We start from the raw sequence: 20,295 nt of genomic DNA on the forward strand, positions 1-20,295 counted from the left end.
TCAAGTGGATGACAAAGAACAGGTTGAAAAGTTGACAGTTTCCTTATGTGCATTTCACAGATTTTCAAAAGATCTGTCATTAATTATGTATGAGTGAGTGAGTATGGTTTTACGCCGCTTTTAGCAATATTTCAGCAATATCACGGCGGGGGACTCCAGAAATGGGCTTCACACATTGTACCCATGTCGGGAATCGAACCCGGGTCTTCGGCGTGACGAGCGAACGCTTTAACCACTAGGCTACCCGACCGCCCCTAATTATGTATGAAGTCATACTGTTGCAGTATTGTGAAGGGCACGAAAGCACTTTCTAATATGAAATTTACACTATTTACGTCTTTCCACGGGCCGTTCACTTGACCTCGAAACTCACGTTCATAAGCGTGCGTATGAGGACACAATTTGACGTTCACATGTTCATCACGAGCCTGGGAATTCCTTGCTAGAATACATACAGTAGCGTTGATTCTGATCATTTAGACATATTTACTCAGCGTATTTAGCATATATTGGAAAATGTCAGGGTTTGTCTGCATGCTCAAGATCGAATATCCTCGCTATCCTAGTGAACAAAACGAAGAAATGCACACCCAAACTATGGACTACATCCGTGCCTGGAGAACGCCTTCAGCCAAGGAATTTGCTTCCGTATCTATTGACACCTCTTTATATTCACATTTCAATGATCGACCAATTGATCAATGATGACTAACACCTAATCGACATCTCCCGTCACGTTGATCGTGTCGGCCATTTTGACGTCCTGTACTTGAGGTATGTATAACGACGCGCTGCAACTGTGACTGGCTTAGAGACAGTTCTCAACAGACATTTCTCGTCTGAACACGATATTATTTAATATTTACATCATTCGAGGTAGTAAATAGGGATATACACTTTGTGTCGGCTCAATGGAATATAAACCTTCGCAAGCGCCGACTTTCAACCAATTTGGCCCTGACTTTAAGAAGATACATGGTCTAAAGAACTCAAACAAAGGTCAGTTGTTAAATATGAGTGAGGGACATTGTTAAATATACCGTCAGATATCGAACATTTTTTTTAATAACGTAACAATAGCATCAGCGAAGTTCTGCTGTATCTTTCACATAAAGAATCCTTTGTTTCTTAAAATTACAATTGATAGTATTTAGTGTAGCTCACTCAAAACTCGGAACTGCGAGGCAAGAGCGTTAATTGATTTTAAAAGTCCAGTTTCCACCTTTGCCGAACTAGGCTGGTACCATGGAGTTACATTTTGGCTGGACTAACGAGTCTATCCATATTCCAATCGAAATCGCGCAACGAAATCGACATCCGGTTCGGTGTCGTGTAGATTTCGGTCGATTGCAGGATTTGCAAAGCATGTGCACCACCAACTCGTTGTAAACAGATATTTTCAAAAACTGTTCGTGTTTTTAATTTAGGTGCTCACGCGAATTGATGCACTTCGCAATGTAAGACCTGTTTAATCACAATATAGATCTTTACTATCGATCAGATCGTCTTGACTTGGCGCCGCAATTTTGTTTGAAACAAATGCAAGTGATGGAATCTGGTCCATAGGAGAGGCTTAAAAGGGACATAACTCATAATAACCACTGGTGGCGCTACGATCGAGCCCAGGAATTCCAGCCTAGTTCGGCAAGGGTAGAAACTGGACTTTTATAGTCTGTTAACTCTCTGGCCTCGATAAAATGACAAATCCGGATCCCGGTTCACCTTGATTATGTTTCTAGGTTTGTCAGCACAATAATTGTGCTCAAAGTGGTGAACTTCTGAGACTTGTATCACTTCAGGCTTTCGTCCCACATCAATTTGGACTCTTCATGAAGTTGCCATGGTGTCATGAAGGTGTCATGAACTCGTCATGAACTTGTCATGAACTTGTCATGAAGTTATGAAGTTGTCATGAAGGTCTCTCGAGAATGTTGTCAGTGTATCGAGTGTTTCAGTCAACGAGATACAACGAGACTACCTCCTGCCCACACTCATCGTCGATGTGAAGTATTACTGGTTTCAACAAGCATGTAAGGAGAATTTGCGAAGAAATACGAATATGTATATGGACAAGATGTAATTACAAGCGTCACGTCATAACAGCCATGTCCTCTTCCTACTTTAGCAAATTCAATTTCCCCTCAAAGCATCAATAAGAAAAGTTAAAACTTCTTTCCTCGCTGCGGCAAGAATTAAGATAAAACCCGTAACGGTACGTGTTGTGTGAGATGCGACAAGTACAGACTTTAATTGAATTAAAACCTCGTTCCTTGCTCAAACTAGTAATCATGTCGTTTTCTGCAAATTGTACACGTCCCGAATGACAGACAGAATCATCGACTAGGGTGGTGAGAAAAAACTGAAAAAAGACAGAAGCAAGATATTTTTAAAAACATTATAGTGGCTAATTACAAGGGAGACATAGCGCACATTGCCCACAACTCTGTACGGCTCTTCCAGACTTTCTAAATAAGCAGACACTTTAAGAGTTTGAGACATGCGTGTAGCGCAGTCATGAGCTCGTATGCTTGCTGAAACGTGTGTCGGTGTGATTAACTCGTATGCTTGCTGAAACGTGTGTCGGTGTGATTAACTCGTATGCTTGCTGAAACGTGTGTCGGTGTGATTAACTCGTATGCTTGCTGAAACCTGTTTCGGTGTGATTAACTCGTATGCTTGCTGAAACGTGTGTCGGTGTGATTAACTCGTATGCTTGCTGAAACGTGTGTCGGTGTGATTAACTCGTATGCTTGCTGAAACGTGTGTCGGTGTGATTAACTCGTATGTTTGCTGAAACGTGTGTCGGTGTGATTAACTCGTATGCTTGCTGAAACGTGTGTCGGTGTGATTAACTCGTATGCTTGCTGAAACGTGTGTCGGTGTGATTAACTCGTATGCTTGCTGAAACGTGTGTCGGTGTGATTAACTCGTATGCTTGCAGAAATATGTGTATGATTGTAAGTAGCTCATATACTTGCTGACACGTGGGTTGCACTGTGATTTGAAGAGAGGATACATTTTCTTCAACATGCCTCGAGTAGTAAGCATCCTGTCTATAGTTATTGTATAGCATTGTATATGCGTGTAAAACTGTGTAAAAAGGAGCTCACATGGTTTGTGCAACACATCTGACATTGTGAAGAGATCGTGTATATGCTTTAACGTGAAGTCATCGCCATTCTAGTTGTAACATGCGTGTAACACTGTAAGGAGCTCCTATAGTTGCTTTAATATGCGTGTAACACTGTGAGGACTTCGTATAGATGCTGTAACATGCGTCTAACACTGTTTATAGTTCGTATACTTGTTGTAACATGTATGTAACACTGTGAGGACTTCGTATAGTTTCTGTACATGCGTGTAACACTGGTAGGAGCTCGTATTGCAGATGCAACACATTTAACACTGTGAAGAGCTCGTACAACTGCTGTCGCGCTGCGAGGAGCTTTAATATTAGTGTGTCGTGCATCTTATGCTGTTAGAACCTCTTACAAGTTCCTGAAATGACGGAAAGTGTTAATTAAATTATAAATATTTTTGAGTCCGAGAAAATCGAAAACTAATATTACAAATAGAGGTCATAACACCGGCAATATCAATTCAGTCGTGCTTGAGCAGTGTTTGTTTGCCGGGCCTTTGGCCCCGGGAGGGGTTGATATGTTCCGAATAATGCAATACTATAGTGAATTTTATTAATCCCCTTCACACTAAAAATACCCCCTTTGGGAAGAAAGCAAAGAAGAAGTTTCTTGCAATCTTAGAGCGCATTGTGAACATTTGTGATACCATATTCCATAACCGCGTGAATACAATAAACAACCCGTTAACTTCTTCTGGGAATGTGCTGCAGCTAGTGAATGTGCTGCAGCTAGTGAATGTGCTGCAGCTAGTGAATGTGCTGCAGCTAGGGAATGTGTTGAATCTGGGGAATGTGCTGCAGCTAGGGAATGTGCTGCAGCTAGAGAATGTGCTGCAGCTAGGGAATGTGCTGCAGCTAGTGAATGTGCTGCAGTTACGGAATGTGCTACAGCTAGTGAATGTGCTGAATCTGGAGAATGTGCTGCAGCTAGGGAATGTGCTGAGGTTAGGGAATGTGCTGCAGCTAGGGAATGTGCTGCAGCTAGGGAATGTGCTGCAGTTAGGGAATGTGCTGAGGTTAGGGAATGTGCTGCAGCTAGGGAATGTGCTGAGGTTAGGGAATGTGCTGCAGCTAGGGAATGTACTGCAGCTAGGGAATGTGCTGAGGTTAGGGAATGTGCTGCAGCTAGGGAATGTGCTGCAGCTAGGGAATGTGCTGCAGCTAGGGAATGTGCTGAGGTTAGGGAATGTGCTGCAGCTAGGGAATGTGCTGAGGTTAGGGAATGTGCTGCAGCTAGGGAATGTGCTGAAGTTAGTGAATGTGCTGCAGCTAAGGAATGTGCTGCAGCTAGGGAATGTGCTGCAGCTAGGGAAATGTGCTGAGGTTAGGGAATGTGCTGCAGCTAGGGAATGTGCTGAAGTTAGGGAATGTGCTGCAGCTAAGGAATGTGCTGCAGCTAGGGAATGTGCTGCAGCTAGGGAATGTGCTGCAATTAGGGATGTGCTGCAGCTAAACTCGTTTTTTCGGACCTCGGCGATCTGGACACTTCGCCTTCAGGGGAATTTCTGTTGAAAACATCTTTAAATACATGGTCCAAATTGACGGGGTTCCCTGGAAACACAACGTACACTGGCAGTAGACAGAATCGCACAATATCGGATAGAAATGGAATGATATTAACGATATTAAAACAAACTCTCACAAATCTCCTTGACAACATAATTTGATCATATCTGAAACAAGCTGCTGCCATTATTGTTTGATGCTAAGAAATGATACCCAGCTTTGTGTTTGAAAAGGGAGCACCCTCTAGAGACTTGAGATAGAGAGATAATCACCTCACTTCAATAAAGTAGCGCCTCACTTTCGACAACGACCACGCTGTCAGCAGACTGTACGCTTCAAGTTAAGTGCTCATCTCTGTTTTGGACAAAAGATTGATATCGTGTCCGGATATGTTTGTCACGAAATCACGAAATGCCTTCAAAAACGGTTACTTACTTTGTATAAACTGCTATTATTTATAGTTACCATGCCAATCAATTAAGTTATATGACAGCGTGTCCTCCTAACGAGGGGGAAGTTCAGTTATATGACAACGTGTCCTCCTAACGAGTGGGAAGTTCAGTTATATGACAGCGTGTCAGTCTAACGAGGGGGAAGTTCAGTTATATGACAACGTGTCCTTCTAACTAGTGGGAAGTTCAGTTATATGACAGCGTATCAGTCTAACGAGGGGGAAGTTCAGTTATATGACAACGTGTCCTCCTAACGAGTGGGAAGTTCAGTTATATGACAGAGTATCAGTCTAACGATGGGGAAGTATAGTCATATGACAGCGTGTCAGCCTAACGAAGGGACGTTCAGTTATATGACAGCGTGTCAGTCTAACTAGGGGGTAGTTCAGTTATATGACAGCGTGTCAGCCTAAAAGGGAAGTTCAGTTATATGACAGCGTGTCAGTCTGAGTAGGGGGAAGTTTAGTTATATGACAGCGTGTCAGTCTAACGAGGGGGAAGTTCAGTTATATGACAGCGTGTCAGCCTAACGAGGAGGGAAGTTCAGTTACATGACAGCGTGTCCGTCTAACGAGGGGGAAGTTCAGTTATATGACAGCGTGTCCGTCTAACGAGGGGGAACTTCAGTTACATGGCAGCGTGTCAGTCTAACGAGGGGGAAGTTCAGTTATATAACAGCGTGTCAGCCTAACGAGGAGGGATGTTCAGTTATATGACAGCGTGTCAGTCTAACGAGGGGGATGTTCAGTTATATGACAGCGTGTCCTCCTAACGAGGGGGAAGTTCAGTTATATGGCAGCGTATCAGTCTAACGATGGGGAAGTATAGTCATATGACAGCGTGTCAGCCTAACGAAGGGAAGTTCAGTTATATGACAGCGTGTCAGTCTAACAAGGGGGTAGTTCAGTTATATATCAGCGTGTCAGTCTGAGTAGGGGGAAGTTTAGTTATATGACAGCGTGTCAGTCTAGCGAGGGGGAAGTTCAGGTATATGACAGCGTGTCCGTCTAACCGAGGGAACTTCAGTTATATGACAGCGTGTCAGTCCAACGAGGTTGACGTTAAAAAACAATTTTACGAATAGATTTAATACTAATATTCTTGGTCTGAAGATGTTGTTAACAAGTTCGTATCATTTCAATAATTTAAAGGCTTATTTAGAATGTAAATATGGAAAGTTACGTACATTCTCGTCCTCGTGGTACAACGTATTTACATAGGTAAGATGTATCCAAAGACCATTGTTTCCACAGCACTTGTAATATGGTGTACGCAAGGCAACTAAGTTGTCCGTGAAATTATCTCTTTGAATTGTGTCAATATCCAAAGATTGTGCCTGCACCCAAAAAGAGAAATAAAGAAAAGAAAAAAATAATACCTTATATTCTCGGATAGGTGAGCCTATCATTCACCACCGGTAACAACCCGTCTCTCTCTCTAAGAAATTTCTTTCACGTGTCTACTATAAATCTTTTTGAAAGCTTTATGAATGTTGTAATCCCGATCAAACAACATTTTTTAGCAAGAGCAGTATGACGCTCTTTGAAATATTATAAGAAAGAGCATGCTCGAATACACCTCGAAATTGTGAAATGCTGACACCAAATATTGCTCTACATAAAGCGTAAGTTTTCTTTGGGAAAGTTGAATAAAAAGCATCAAAGACTATTTCCATAATCATAAGATCCTTCTTGCCATACAAGTCTTGTGAATAGTTTCTTGTCACTGTGAATCTTTATACATGGATCTAAACATGAGATGGATGAGGCGGTTTCAATGGTCTCTTTCATATCTAGCTTGGGTGAGTGAGTCATTGATAGCTACCTGATCAGATCAGAAGAAAGTTCAACTTGGATGTCAATGATACGTGTGTATGTAGCATAATAATCCTTGTTATTAATGATGTGTATTAAATCACAAACATCATCCCTAACTGAGTTGTACACAAACTGTAAAGATAAAGATACAATTCATTTTATAAGCGGCAGTTTTACAAATGTTACAATCCTTGGTAATAAGTATTAATAGTTCTCAATATAGGGAATTGGAAAAAAAACCTTTAATATATATTTGAAGGTGAGGTGAAATGGGATTTAACTTCGCGTACAAGATCATTGCACATAAAGCGACGTGCATGAACGTGTATGTGTGTGTGCGTGCGTGCGTGCGTGCGTGCGTGCGTGCGTGCGTGCGTGTGTGCGTATGTGCGTGCGTGTGTGTGTTTGTGTGTGGCTGCTTGTACTATATATTTGAAGATTTTTGTTGATTTTGCAAGTAGTGCGCCAACTGTCAGCATGTATTTGCGGCTAGCTGAACACACTCACAACTCACATCACACAACTAAGTAGCCAGGGGGCGTGTGCTTTTTATATAAAATGTAATTGAATAAGAAATGTAAGTTTATTTACATTTTCAGCAGAATTGATACGATTTTTCACCATCACCAAAAGCCTGGCAGCTGTTTCGTCATACATAATATAAATTGGTAATCTCGTACGTTAATTAAAGGACAATTATAGAAACATTTTACTCACATGTTCATGACACGAGCCGTTAAAAGCCAAAACATCACACCCATACTGCCATTCCAATGTGATCAAAGACCTCCAAACATACAGTCGGGTTGTAAGTGCTTATATCTTGATTTAGATAGATTTAAAAGCATTGCTTTCAAAGGTGGCCCCTTTTAACATTTGCATTGCATCGATAAGATTTAATTGCCATATGAATATGTGTGTTGGACGCATCAAGCGCATCAAGGTAAAAGTTGAAATATCACATCCGATTACAAAATCTTTGCAATTTGTAAGGTTTATTTCCACTGGGTGCAAAGGCGGGAAAGCATCCTATCACTTACGATGACAAATTGTAGTTACGCCTAACATCATAGCCATATAACTCTGTATGTGTGCCACGTTCAAAATCCGGATATTCAAACCATTTACTTCAGCCACGAAAACGGTTTTAAGTGTTAGTTAATCAATTTCTAAATCGACTGTCACCCCAAATAACGAGTTTATTTTAAAGCGGTTTTTAATTCAAACCCAACGGGGGGTGAAAGGAAAGACATGTTGGGGGTCTAATTGCTTCTCTGTTCGGCATGGGGTGTCTCCGTCGTGTCACGTGGCCTACTGTTAGGGGATAGGCCTCATTACAGAGGTAATTCTGTTGCTATTTCCCCTCACCCTATGTCGCATTGAAAATAACTCACACTTATAATATTGTCCATTTTCTTTTGTTTCCCTGTTTCTTTTTATCCTACCAAGTGTCGTGTCTTACTTGAAATACGTCAGTTCGGCTAGGTTTTATACATCTATGACAAGGCAATTTCCGGCTGAATTTCTAGGTCAATACATCTGTTCGGAAGAAGCGTCGAAACCACAAATAAAAAATGCAAGAAATAATGAAAATAACGAGGGTTTTTAATTGCCATGGTTTGATATGCTATTTATACTTTTTTTTAAAAAATGAACATAATTTTTTGTAGGATCATGCAAATAATACGTTTCAAATATAATTAAAGCCTTATAATAACCATTAATTCAGTTATATCACAACGTGAAGTGTGAGTGAGTGAGTGACTAGAGTTTAACGCGGCTTTAACAGTATTCCAGTTATATCACGGCGTGTCAGCTTTCTGTGGGAAGAAAGCCCGAAGTAATGCCGGTCTTAGACGTTTACCACTTCGGTGAAACTCACAGTACGGACATGGTGCTGACAAACCTAGAAACATAATCATAGGTTTCTGGCGTGCCCAAGGGACGCAACTCCGCACAGCGAATCGCGGCGCCTTAGACTGGGCCCCCCATGCCCCCCGTGCCCCCCGTGTGAGGAAGCGCCACCGGTCACCACATTTGGTGAACCTGATTGAACACAGGTATGGGACCCGTGATGAACCGGGAGGAATAGTTCTTCAACAACCTAGGCTTGCCGTAAAGGGCAACTAACTATGCTTGTCGTAAGAGGCGACTAACGGGATCGGGTGGTCAGGCTCGCTGACTTGGTTGATGCATGTCATCGTATCCCAATTACGTGGGTCGATGCTCATGATTTCAATCACTGGATTGTCTGGTCCAGACTCGATTATTTACAGACTGCCGTCATGCAGCTGGAATATTGCTGAGTCAGCATTAAACAACAAACAAAACACCTGGATATCTTATAGCCGCTACGTCGTGGAGTCCAACCCGGGGCAATTATCTTTACCAAATAAAGCTCATTACCCCGCTTTGCACTGAATTAACCTTAGCACCTACATTCATAATCGTATTTAAAAAAACCCCTATTCCATGTTTAACCGTGTTATTAAATGCACGTCCCGGGGCAAGTAAACAATTAGGTAGCAGTTCGGTCATTGATATCTATATTACCCGTGAAGATCCGTGTTAGACAAGGTCTTCAGCAACCCCTGCTTGTCGAAAGTGGTGACTAACGGGATCGGGTCGTCAGTTTCGCTGACTTGGTTGATGCATGTCATCGTATCTCATTTTTTGTTGGATCGTTTTTACAAAACAATATCTATGTTGTAACCCTGAAAACATTATTTTTGAGCAACAGTTGTAAGATGTTCTTTAAGATTTGTACCTGAACAGTTTTGGAATGTAGACGACAAAGACCTGGAATACTGCTTGACACAAATGGACAGTTGACTATTTGAAAGTTGAGTGAGTGAGTGAGTAAGTAAGTAAGTATGGTTTTACGCAGCTCTTAGCACTATTCCAGCAATATCACGGCGGGAAAACCAGAAATGGGCTTCACACATTGTATCCATGTAGGGATTCGAACCCGGGTCTTCGGTGTGACGAGCGAACGCTTTAACCACTATGCTACACGAAAGTTGAAGTTTTCTCTTGTCATACAGTCTGGTGGAGATTCTCTTGTTACTCTGTAATCCTCATAAATGGACCTAAAATATGAAACAGATGGGCGGTCTGATTGGTCGGTTTTATTTCTTATTGGCTTTTTGATGGTTATTGCACCGTATCCGATCATCGATATACTTGAAGCTTCAGTTGAACTTCTTAGCCAAATTCCCCTGTCTCATTTGCCAGTCCAAGGAGAAATTCTGACTCGTATGTATAAAGAAACAGATGAGCAAGGACGGGAGCACATGGCGATACCTTCTTCCTGCCTAAATGTCCTATCTCCACATTTCACATAAATGTTACCTATGAACGAAGTCGAAGGATGATATTCTTTATTCATTTCGCACTGTAGGCCATCTGCCCATTGTACATTTAGGTAGTCAGCTTCACAATGGACATTAGAGAGTTTCTAATATTCATGAATGAAGTCTAGCTTTTCACATATTGTTTTATCAGCAAACTGCAGATGACATTTGCTTTCGTTTTTGACAAAAACCTGAACCTCTGAAGATAGATATGTAGCTATACCTATGGTCACCGCATTTAGTGACGAATGCTCTAATTGTTTCACATAATTGGACTTTGTCCTTTTCTCTGAGATTGCAAAATTTAAGCAAATCCTTTGAGTTTTTAAGAACCCACGTGGTATAAATTCCGTACTTTTTGTGAATATGGAGAAAAGTCCTTCCTAGATTGTATTCAGGATTATTGTTAATCTTTGAGACAGGGATTTGGTGGTACGTTTACTGGACCCAGTAAATATATACATATTAAAATTTTAAGGAAAATCTTCACTATCCGTTTTATATTGTTATTGGGTAGTGGAGAGCGTTGTAAGTATATTTGCAGTTATTGTCAGTGGCGGCAAATGACTGAAACGCTCGTAGAATGTCGAATGCTTTTGTGGCCAGATTTGAACAGAAAGTGTTATTGTTGACTCCCATAAGAGGGATCTGATCATTTGACAAGTATCTGGTTAGGACAGTTTCTGGAAGGCTGGCTGTAACCCTACAAGAGCGATACGAGGAAGATTGGATACCCTCTTCGACAGTGCGTTTGCCAAGGATTGCCTTTCTTTAAACACCTGCCCGCTTTCAACACTATTCCGGAATCCAGAAACTTGACAGTGAGACAGTCAGGACATTCGTGGGTACTCTGACTTGCGCTGTAAGGCTTGTTACTTACCGCACCGGCCAATATTTGACCCACGGTATTGTCTTTTGTGATTGTAAGCCTAAAACTGTTTGTTTCAGTATTTATTGTGTGGTCATTTACTGATTTCACAGTTCAGTTCTGTTCGACCTGATATCTGTATAAACCTCAATTTGTAAATGAACTCGTAACAATATCCCGAGGAGGTAGATTATGTGTTATAGGTGTAGTATATTATGTGTTATAGGTGTAGTAGAATATGTGTTATAGGTGTAGTAGAATATGTGTTATAGGTGTAGTAGATTATGTGTTATAGGTGTAGTAGAATATGTGTTATAGGTGTAGTAGAATATGTGTAATATGTGTAGTAGAATATGTGTAATATGTGTAGTAGATTATGTGTTATAGGTGTAGTAGAATATGTGTTATGGGTGTAGTAGAATATGTGTCATAGGTGTAGTAGATTATGTGTTATAGGTGTAGGAGAATATGTGTTATAGGTGTAGTAGATTATTTGTTATAGGTGTAGTAGAATATGTGTTATAGGTGTAGTAGAATATGTTATAGGTGTAGTAGAATATGTGTTATAGGTGTAGTATAATATGTGTAATATGTGTAGTAGAATATGTGTTATAGGTGTAGTAGAATATGTGTTATAGGTGCAGTAGAATATGTGTTATGGGTGTAGTATAATATGTGTAACAGGTGCAGTAGAATATGTGTTATGGGTGTAGTAGAATATGTGTCATAGGTGTAGTAGAATATGTGTTATAGGTGTAGTAGAATATGTGTTATGGGTGTAGTAGAATATGTGGTATGGGTATAGTAGAATATGTGTTATAGGTGTAGTAGAATATGTGCTATAGGTGTAGTAGAATATATGTTATAGGTGTAGTAGAATATGTGTTATAGGTGTAGTAGAATATGTGTTATGGGTTTAGTTTAATATGTGTTATGGGTGTAGTTTAATATGTGTTATGGGTGTAGTAGAATATGTGTTATAGGTGTAGTAGAATATGTGTAACAGGTGCAGTAGAATATGTGTTATGGGTGTAGTAGAATATGTGTCATAGGTGTAGTAGAATATGTGTTATAGGTGTAGTAGAATATGTGTTATGGGTGTAGTAGAATATGTGGTATGGGTATAGTAGAATATGTGTTATAGGTGTAGTAGAATATGTGCTATAGGTGTAGTAGAATATATGTTATAGGTGTAGTAGAATATGTGTTATAGGTGTAGTAGAATATGTGTTATGGGTTTAGTTTAATATGTGTTATGGGTGTAGTTTAATATGTGTTATGGGTGTAGCAGAATATGTGTTATAGGTGTAGTAGAATATGTGCTATAGGTGAGTTTAATATGTGTTATGGGTGTAGTAGAATATGTGGCATGGGTATAGTAGAATATGTGTTATAGGTGTAGTAGAATATGTGTTATAGGTGTAGTAGAATATGTGTTATAGGTGTAGTAAAATATGTGTCATGGGTTTAGTTTAATATGTGTTATGGGTGTAGTTTAATATGTGTTATGGGTGTAGTAGAATATGTGTTATGGGTGTAGTAGAATATGTTATAGGTGTAGTAGAATATGTGCTATAGGTGTAGTTTAATATGTGTTATAGGTGTAGTTTAATATGTATTATAGGTGTAGTAGAATATGTGTTATAGGTGTAGTTTAATATGTCTTATAGGTGTAGTTTAATATGTGTTATGGGTGTAGTAGAATATGTGTTATGGGTGTAGTTTAATATGTGTTACAGGTGTAGTAGAATATGTGTTATAGGTGCAGTAGAATATGTGTTATAGGTGTAGTAGAATATGTGCTATAGGTGTAGTTTAATATGTGTTATGGGTGTAGTAGAATATGTGGTATGGGTGTAGTTTAATATGTGTTACAGGTGTAGTAGAATATGTGTTATAGGTGCAGTAGAATATGTGTTATAGGTGTAGTAGAATATGTGCTATAGGTGTAGTTTAATATGTGTTATGGGTGTAGTAGAATATGTGTTATAGGTGTAGTAGAATATGTGTTATGGGTGTAGTTTAATATGTGTTATGGTGTAGTTTAATATGTGTTATGGGTATAGTAGAATATGTGTTATAGGTGCAGTAGAATATGTGTAGTTTAATATGTGTTATTGGTGTAATAGGTTATGTGAGAAACCATGGTTTAGTGATAACGTTCCTGCAAACATGTTTTAACAGACGTACCCCTTGCCTGTTTTGTGTTTCCACGTTTCCACATGTTTACAATAGTAAACGTTTGCTGAAGGCGATAGTAGATGTTTTGACTTAACATCAGACATGGCTCAACCCCCTAGTGATACCGACTTAACATCAGACATGGCACAATACCCTAGTGATACCGACTTAACATCAGACATGGCACAAACCCCTAGTGATACTGACTTAACATCAGACATGGCACAAAACCCTAGTGATACCGACTTAACATCAGACATGGCTCAACCCCCTAGTGATACCGACTTAACATCAGACTTGGTACAAATCCCTAGTGACACTGACTTAACATCAGACATGACACAAACCCCTAATGATACTGACTTAACTTTAGACTTGGTACAAACCCTAGTGATACCGACTGAACATCAGACATGGCACAAACCCCTAGTGACACTGACTTAACATCAGACATGGCACAAACCCCTAGTGATACTGACTTAACATCAGACTTGGTACAAACCCCTAATGATGCTGACTTAACAACAGACTTGGTACACACCCCTAGTGATACCGACTTAACATCAGACATGGCACAAACCCCTAGTGATACTGACTTAACATCAGACATGACACAAACCCCTAATGATACTGACTTAACATCAGACTTGGTACAAACCCCTAGTGACACTGACTTAACATCAGACTTGGTACAAACCACTAGTGATACTGACTTAACATCAGACTCGGCACAAACCCCTAGTGATACTGACTTAACCAGCAGTAGCGTAATACTGTTTGCGGAAAGGGTAATAAAGTTAATATCAGCCACCGGCGAAAGCATTCTCATTCTATTGAGTTCTCTGCATCGGAAAACCGAAATCTATTTCATAAACGTAGAAAAAATAACAACAATGTTTTCTTAAAGTAGTGACACCAGCAAAGTTGATCGAGCCTGTGGCTTAATTTTCTCTTTAAGGTTATTTACAAACTGATAGGAAAGTCGTAAAGTTTCTGTACATAACAAAATGAAATGAAACTAAACTTGATAACTTTTTTAACAGTTATTTAAAAAACGATACCTCCAATATAACGCACGCACAATTCTCGTCAATGAAGGAGTACACACCCCGCCGAGTCGGGGCGCAGGGACACAGCTGCTTAACTAGCTGAGGTGAATTCAGGAGTATTTATAGGCTGCAAGTAATAATCTAATAATTAAACGTTCCAAACAGAACTTGAAATGGGAAAGGCATTTGAGTAAAATTCATTGAATTAGATTAAACTCGTTACGCAGGGTTTTCAAATTTCAAATCACGCACAGAATTCATGGCGTAAGATAAAAATGTTCTATTCAAATTGCGGTTGATTTAAGTTGTTTGTGGTAGTACCTCTCAGCCTTTGCGTTGACTGACACTAATCTATTTCATTATGTTACAAAATAGGCAATCAAGTATTCATGAGCCTGTTCATATCTTTAATATGTCTATTTCAATCACACAAATTTCCGTGAGAAACGAAAACGTAACTTACATCCGTTTAGATGTTCAGTTTTTATGTTCTGAAAACCAAATTATTGGAGTTATACGTTGTCATTCAGCCAGCAGGTCATGGTTTCACGTGACACCAGAAGAGGTAAAGTAATTACATTACTCGCCGATGTAGCGCTGGTTTTATGCAATGTGAGAATGTCATTTGAAGAGTGGAGAAAAAGCGTGTTGTACCCTGACTTGTGATTGGTAACTTGCATGAACAGAGACAATGTCATAATTTATTATATCTTGCCTGATAGGAAAGTATTAACTCATACTGAATTATTTCCCCATTTTCTCGTCAAATAGTTTTTTTTATAGATGCCTCCTTAATTGAAATTCCAATGTTTATGTAAATGTTGAGTGTCATGTTTTATACATGAAGGTATTGTCAGTCCTTGTAAAATGTTATATATTAATTAAGCCTTGTTTATGCATAAAAACATACAGGTTGTGCTTTGTTACTCTTTCCTATCGTGTGTAAACCCGAGAAGACATGGACGGTGAATGTTTAACCTCAGTGCAATGCATGTAAATGTATCTCCTCACAAGAATAACCTTCTGAGACAATGTTTCTCGATGGTATTCTCTTGGAACCCGACAAAGTATAATCGTTATAATTTCATTACAGATTCATTAGACTAACAATACATCACTACTTTGATCACATCAGCGATTTTCCTTAAAGAACTTCGTAAGGTATTAGTTATGCCCCAAACATCGTTTTTCATGACGTTTTCAAGAGTAACTGTGTTTAGGCGATCTTCGCCCTTTTTACCGAAAGTAAACTTCTCTGCTACTTTTGGGTATTTGGTGAATACGGCCAAGTTTGTGGCTGCATCAGTAGAGAGTTACAACTTGACAAGTCGTTATCTACAAACCATCTTTTGTTGTCTATTAATAATTTAGGAGTGTCACTTGAGGCATTGCCATGGGTGTCACTTTGTAAACCACGCAGCTGATGGTAATAAACGGAACAGCACTACGAGATGGCCATAAGAGATGGCAAAACGCCGCTTTAAACAGTATTATAGTCATATGACGACGTGCTTGCTGGGGGAAGCGTGGGGTGTGGCATGTCTTAGTTTTCCACGAAACCTACGGGTACCGGGCTTGACAACATAGAAACATGGGCGAGCCGGGATTCAAACCGACGATCATATGTTTCTGGAACGCAACTCTGCACAACGAATTTCGGCACCTTAGACGACTTGCCACTCGTACACGTTTAGTCAATACATATTTGATATAACCCACATATTGATGACATTGTGATGGTCTTTCTGAGTGGACCTTTGACCTGCCTTGTTATTAGTTCAAAATAGAAAATGTTATTTAGACACATGTAACAAATGTTATATTTGGGATATGACTTTCTTAGTAAAGTACAGATTTTCTAACCTTTTGGGATTCCGTCCAGGATTCGAACCCATACCCCCAGAGTGAGGTACCTAATCGCCAGCACACAAAGTCAGCGATCTAACCCACTCAGCCACCGAGGCTTCCACAAAAATGAAAGTCCGACAACTGGTAGTCTAGATCACGTACTTTGTGTACCCCGCTGTCAAGTGTAAATTGGCAAGACTCCCATGGCCGAAAGCTATAAACAGACAATGCCATTTAGAAAGTTGTCAAATGTAACAAATGTAACACTTTCTTAGTTAAGTACAGATTCTCGTACTTTTTTGGGTTTCGAACCAACACTGCCATTTTGAAGCACCTAATCGTCAGCACACAAAGTCAGCGATCTAACCCACCCCGCCACCGAGGCTTCCACAAAAATATTATATTTGGGATAACACGTTCTTAGTAAAGTATAAATTCTCGTACTTTTTGGGGTTGAGTCCCATTCAGCCAGATCCAATTTTTACGTGTATGCTTTCTTTTACCTAGCAGTTTAGCTGTGAAACTTAACACACTCATAAGTACCCCATGACAGAGTAAGGATTGCCTAGGAGTTTTAAAAACACTAATCAGTTCCTGGAAATTGTGGTGAAAATAATTTATCCTCAGATTTCACCCAAAAGAATAAATCGCTCATTTGATATACTGACAACACGTGTGTTGTGTCTATGAATACTTGGTAGTCTCCTTCTTTCAGAGAAAAGAATTGAATGGCATGAAGTTGTGATGGAAAACATAATCTGCCTCAAACAGGAGTGACGCTATCAGCTCTTGTACTGACTGTCAGCATTGCGGATGGAAACATCAGAAAGAGGGCAACAATATACAGTGTTAGTATTTCACCCGGGGTATCGCCAAAATGAACATCTAAACACGTTTGTCATAACTAACTTTTCAAAGAAACATCACCCTTGGCCTTAGACTAACGAGTCAGACATAGGGGCAATAACTTGCCTTACTTTCATCCGCTTTGAGCAACAACACCATGCTTTCTGTCAAATCCTTCATGAATAAACATGCCATAAACTAGAAACGTGAAATTATTCATTTGAAAAAAAAGAACTCGTAAACGTTTTTGATTTTTTAAAACATATTATGCTGAAAATAAAACCCAAATTGAGTTTAGATCCTGCAGTTCTATGGGTACTTTTATTCATCAATATACATAGAGTTTACACTGAAACACACCCCCTCCACCCATCGACGACACACTGTCGACAAAACAACAATAACAATGTGAGAAACAAGATTTATGTGGAATCCAATTTGTTTCCCTTTTTTGCTTCCACAAACCACTGACACTATTAGCATGCGAAAGCAGAACAGAATATGCTTCCTCCGTTAGCATACCAGTTCGTCTGAATGCCATCCAAGTACATTACATGTTATATCATAGTATATTATACATATACCCTAAAAATGTATTCTGTATTTATTGTCTTTATATCAGATTACTTTTCAGGAGTCTTTTAAAGAAAATGACATATTGAAATACAGAAACTGATATCAATGATCTAATAAAAGGTTTTGCAGTATACTTTTTTGTTTTTGTTCCGTATGAAATGACTCCCTTCTGGAGACATTTCTTCAGCGTATGTCTCTGGCATCCTAGACAACTATCAAAAGCAGATCACTGTCATATGAAGATATTTATAAAACATAGACGACGTTCCTAAGTTATGAAACTAAAGAAGGTTGGCGCTTAAGCATGTGTTGAGACTTGTTGGGTGGATAATAGTACGATACGATGCATTATAGCACTTTATTTCGTGTGGAATTTACAACTCACCAAGGACAGGAACACAAGCACCCGCGCTCTGAAGGTGGTGACTGTTGATTCATAAGAACTGAATAACATTTCCAGAGAACGAACTCGATACATAGCACTGGAATAAACCAAATGTTTTATCGTGTTAAATAATAGCTTGTCTCTTTTCGGGTAATAAAATATCATCTACTTGTTGCTGGTGCTTATGAGAGTTCATCATATTGTCAACATGTGTTATTTATGAACACACAATGCCATTTAGTAAGCGGTCAAATGTTACAAGCTTTATGCCCCATGGCAATTTACACTTGACAGGGGGTACACAAAGTACGTGATCTAGACTACCAGTTGTCGGACTTTCATTTTTGTGGAAGCCTCGGTGGCTGAGTGGGTTAGATCGCTGACTTTGTGTGCTGGCGATTAGGTGCTTTACAAGAGATGAATTACAAGATGATGATGATGATGATTTACATGATGATGATGATGATTTACATGATGATGATGATTTACATGATAATGATTTACCTGATGATGATTATTTACCTGATGATGGTGATTTACATGATGATGATGATTTAAATGATGATGATGATGATGATTTACATGATGATGGTGATTTACATGATGATGATGATTTACATGATGATGATGATTTACATCGGAGGCTGATTGGGTTAGATCGCTGACTTTGTGTGCTGGCGATTATGTGTTTTACATGATGATGATTTACAAGATGATGATGATGATTTACCTGATGATGATGATTTGCATGATGATGATGATCATGATTTACATCATAATGATGATGATGACTTACATGATAATGATTTACCTGATGATGGTGATTTACATGATGATGATGATGATGATGATGATTTAAATGATGATGATGATTTACATGATGATGATGATTTGCATCGGAGGCTGAGTGGGTTAGATCGCTGACTTTGTGTGCTGGCGATTAGGTGCTTTGCATGATGATGATTTACATGATGATGATGATGATGACAATGATGGTGATGATGATTTACATGATGATGATGATGATGATTTACATGATGATGATGATGATGATGATGATTACATGAAGATGATTTATATGATGATGATGATGTGGGACTTTCATATTTTTGGAAGCATCGGTGGCTGAGTGGGTTAGATCGCTGACTTTGTGTGCTGGCGATTGGGTACTTTACATGATGACGATTTACATGATGATGACGATTTACATGATGATGATGATGATGATGATGATTTACATGATGATGATTTATATGATGATGATGATGTGGGACTTTCATATTTTTGGAAGCATCGGTGGCTGAGTGGGTTAGATCGCTGACTTTGTGTGCTGGCGATTGGGTACTTTACATGATGACGATTTACATGATGATGACGATTTACATGATGATGATTTACATGATGATGATGATGATGATGATGATGACAATTTACATGATGATGATTTACATGATGATGATAATGATTTTCCAGATGATGATGATGATGATGATGATGATTTACATTTACTGAAAAAAACATATAATCTATACATCTATTGTATTCACACTTTCAAATATTACTTCCGTATATTACATTCAGTAATTGACACGTGAAGATTCCGGCGTAGAATAGGTCTTCAGCAACCCACGCTTGTCGTAAAAGGCGACTAACGGGATCGGGTGGTCAGGCTCGCTGACTTGGTTGATACATGTCATCGATCCCAATTGTGTGGATCGATGCTCATGATATCAATCACTGGATTGTCTGGTCCAGACTCGATTATTTACAGACCGCCGTCATATAGCTGGAATATTACTGAGTGCGGCGTTAAACAACAAACAACAAACAAACAAACAAAAATTCAGTAATTACAGAGAACTATCACAAAGGCCTTTAAAACATAACATATTCCGGCAAAACAACATTTACATTCTTTGCTCATTCACACAAGAACAGATAAAAAGGTTATATATCAATAATTACAAAGGTTATAATTTATAAGCCTTGTTTACCAAATTTACTTATATCGTTTATACCTGAGATTTATATAACGTTAAATACTTTGAGTTTATTTATTATTACAGGTTTAATAACTGCAACTATGAATGCAATAACATACAGTATAAATAAATATAAACTGAACTAACCAGATTGACATGGTTTACTGCAAACATTGTCGATACAGTGTTTGGAAATGTCCAATGCGCAAAATCTTTTGAAAACTTTACAAAGTCCTTGAAGTTTCAGGATGGGACATTTTCTAGCAGGCTGGCTGCACCTATACAAGACCGAC

The 20,295-nt window shown here is 39.1% G+C and overlaps 1 protein-coding gene across 1 annotated transcript; it reads left to right on the top strand.

Annotated features, from left to right (window-relative positions):
- The first annotated feature begins 3,028 nt into the window (after positions 1-3,028).
- Positions 3,029-4,651, top strand: LOC139458234 (ovarian abundant message protein-like). The gene is made up of 2 exons (XM_071239606.1): positions 3,029-3,040; positions 3,851-4,651. Exons 1-2 carry the CDS (start codon positions 3,029-3,031, stop codon positions 4,649-4,651), a joined length of 813 nt encoding a protein of 270 aa, XP_071095707.1.
- The last annotated feature ends 15,644 nt before the right edge of the window (positions 4,652-20,295 follow it).

This window comes from Haliotis cracherodii, unplaced genomic scaffold, assembly GCF_022045235.1.
Source record: "Haliotis cracherodii isolate W230 unplaced genomic scaffold, xgHalCrac1.p SCAF_1, whole genome shotgun sequence".
NCBI lineage: Eukaryota > Metazoa > Mollusca > Gastropoda > Lepetellida > Haliotidae > Haliotis > Haliotis cracherodii.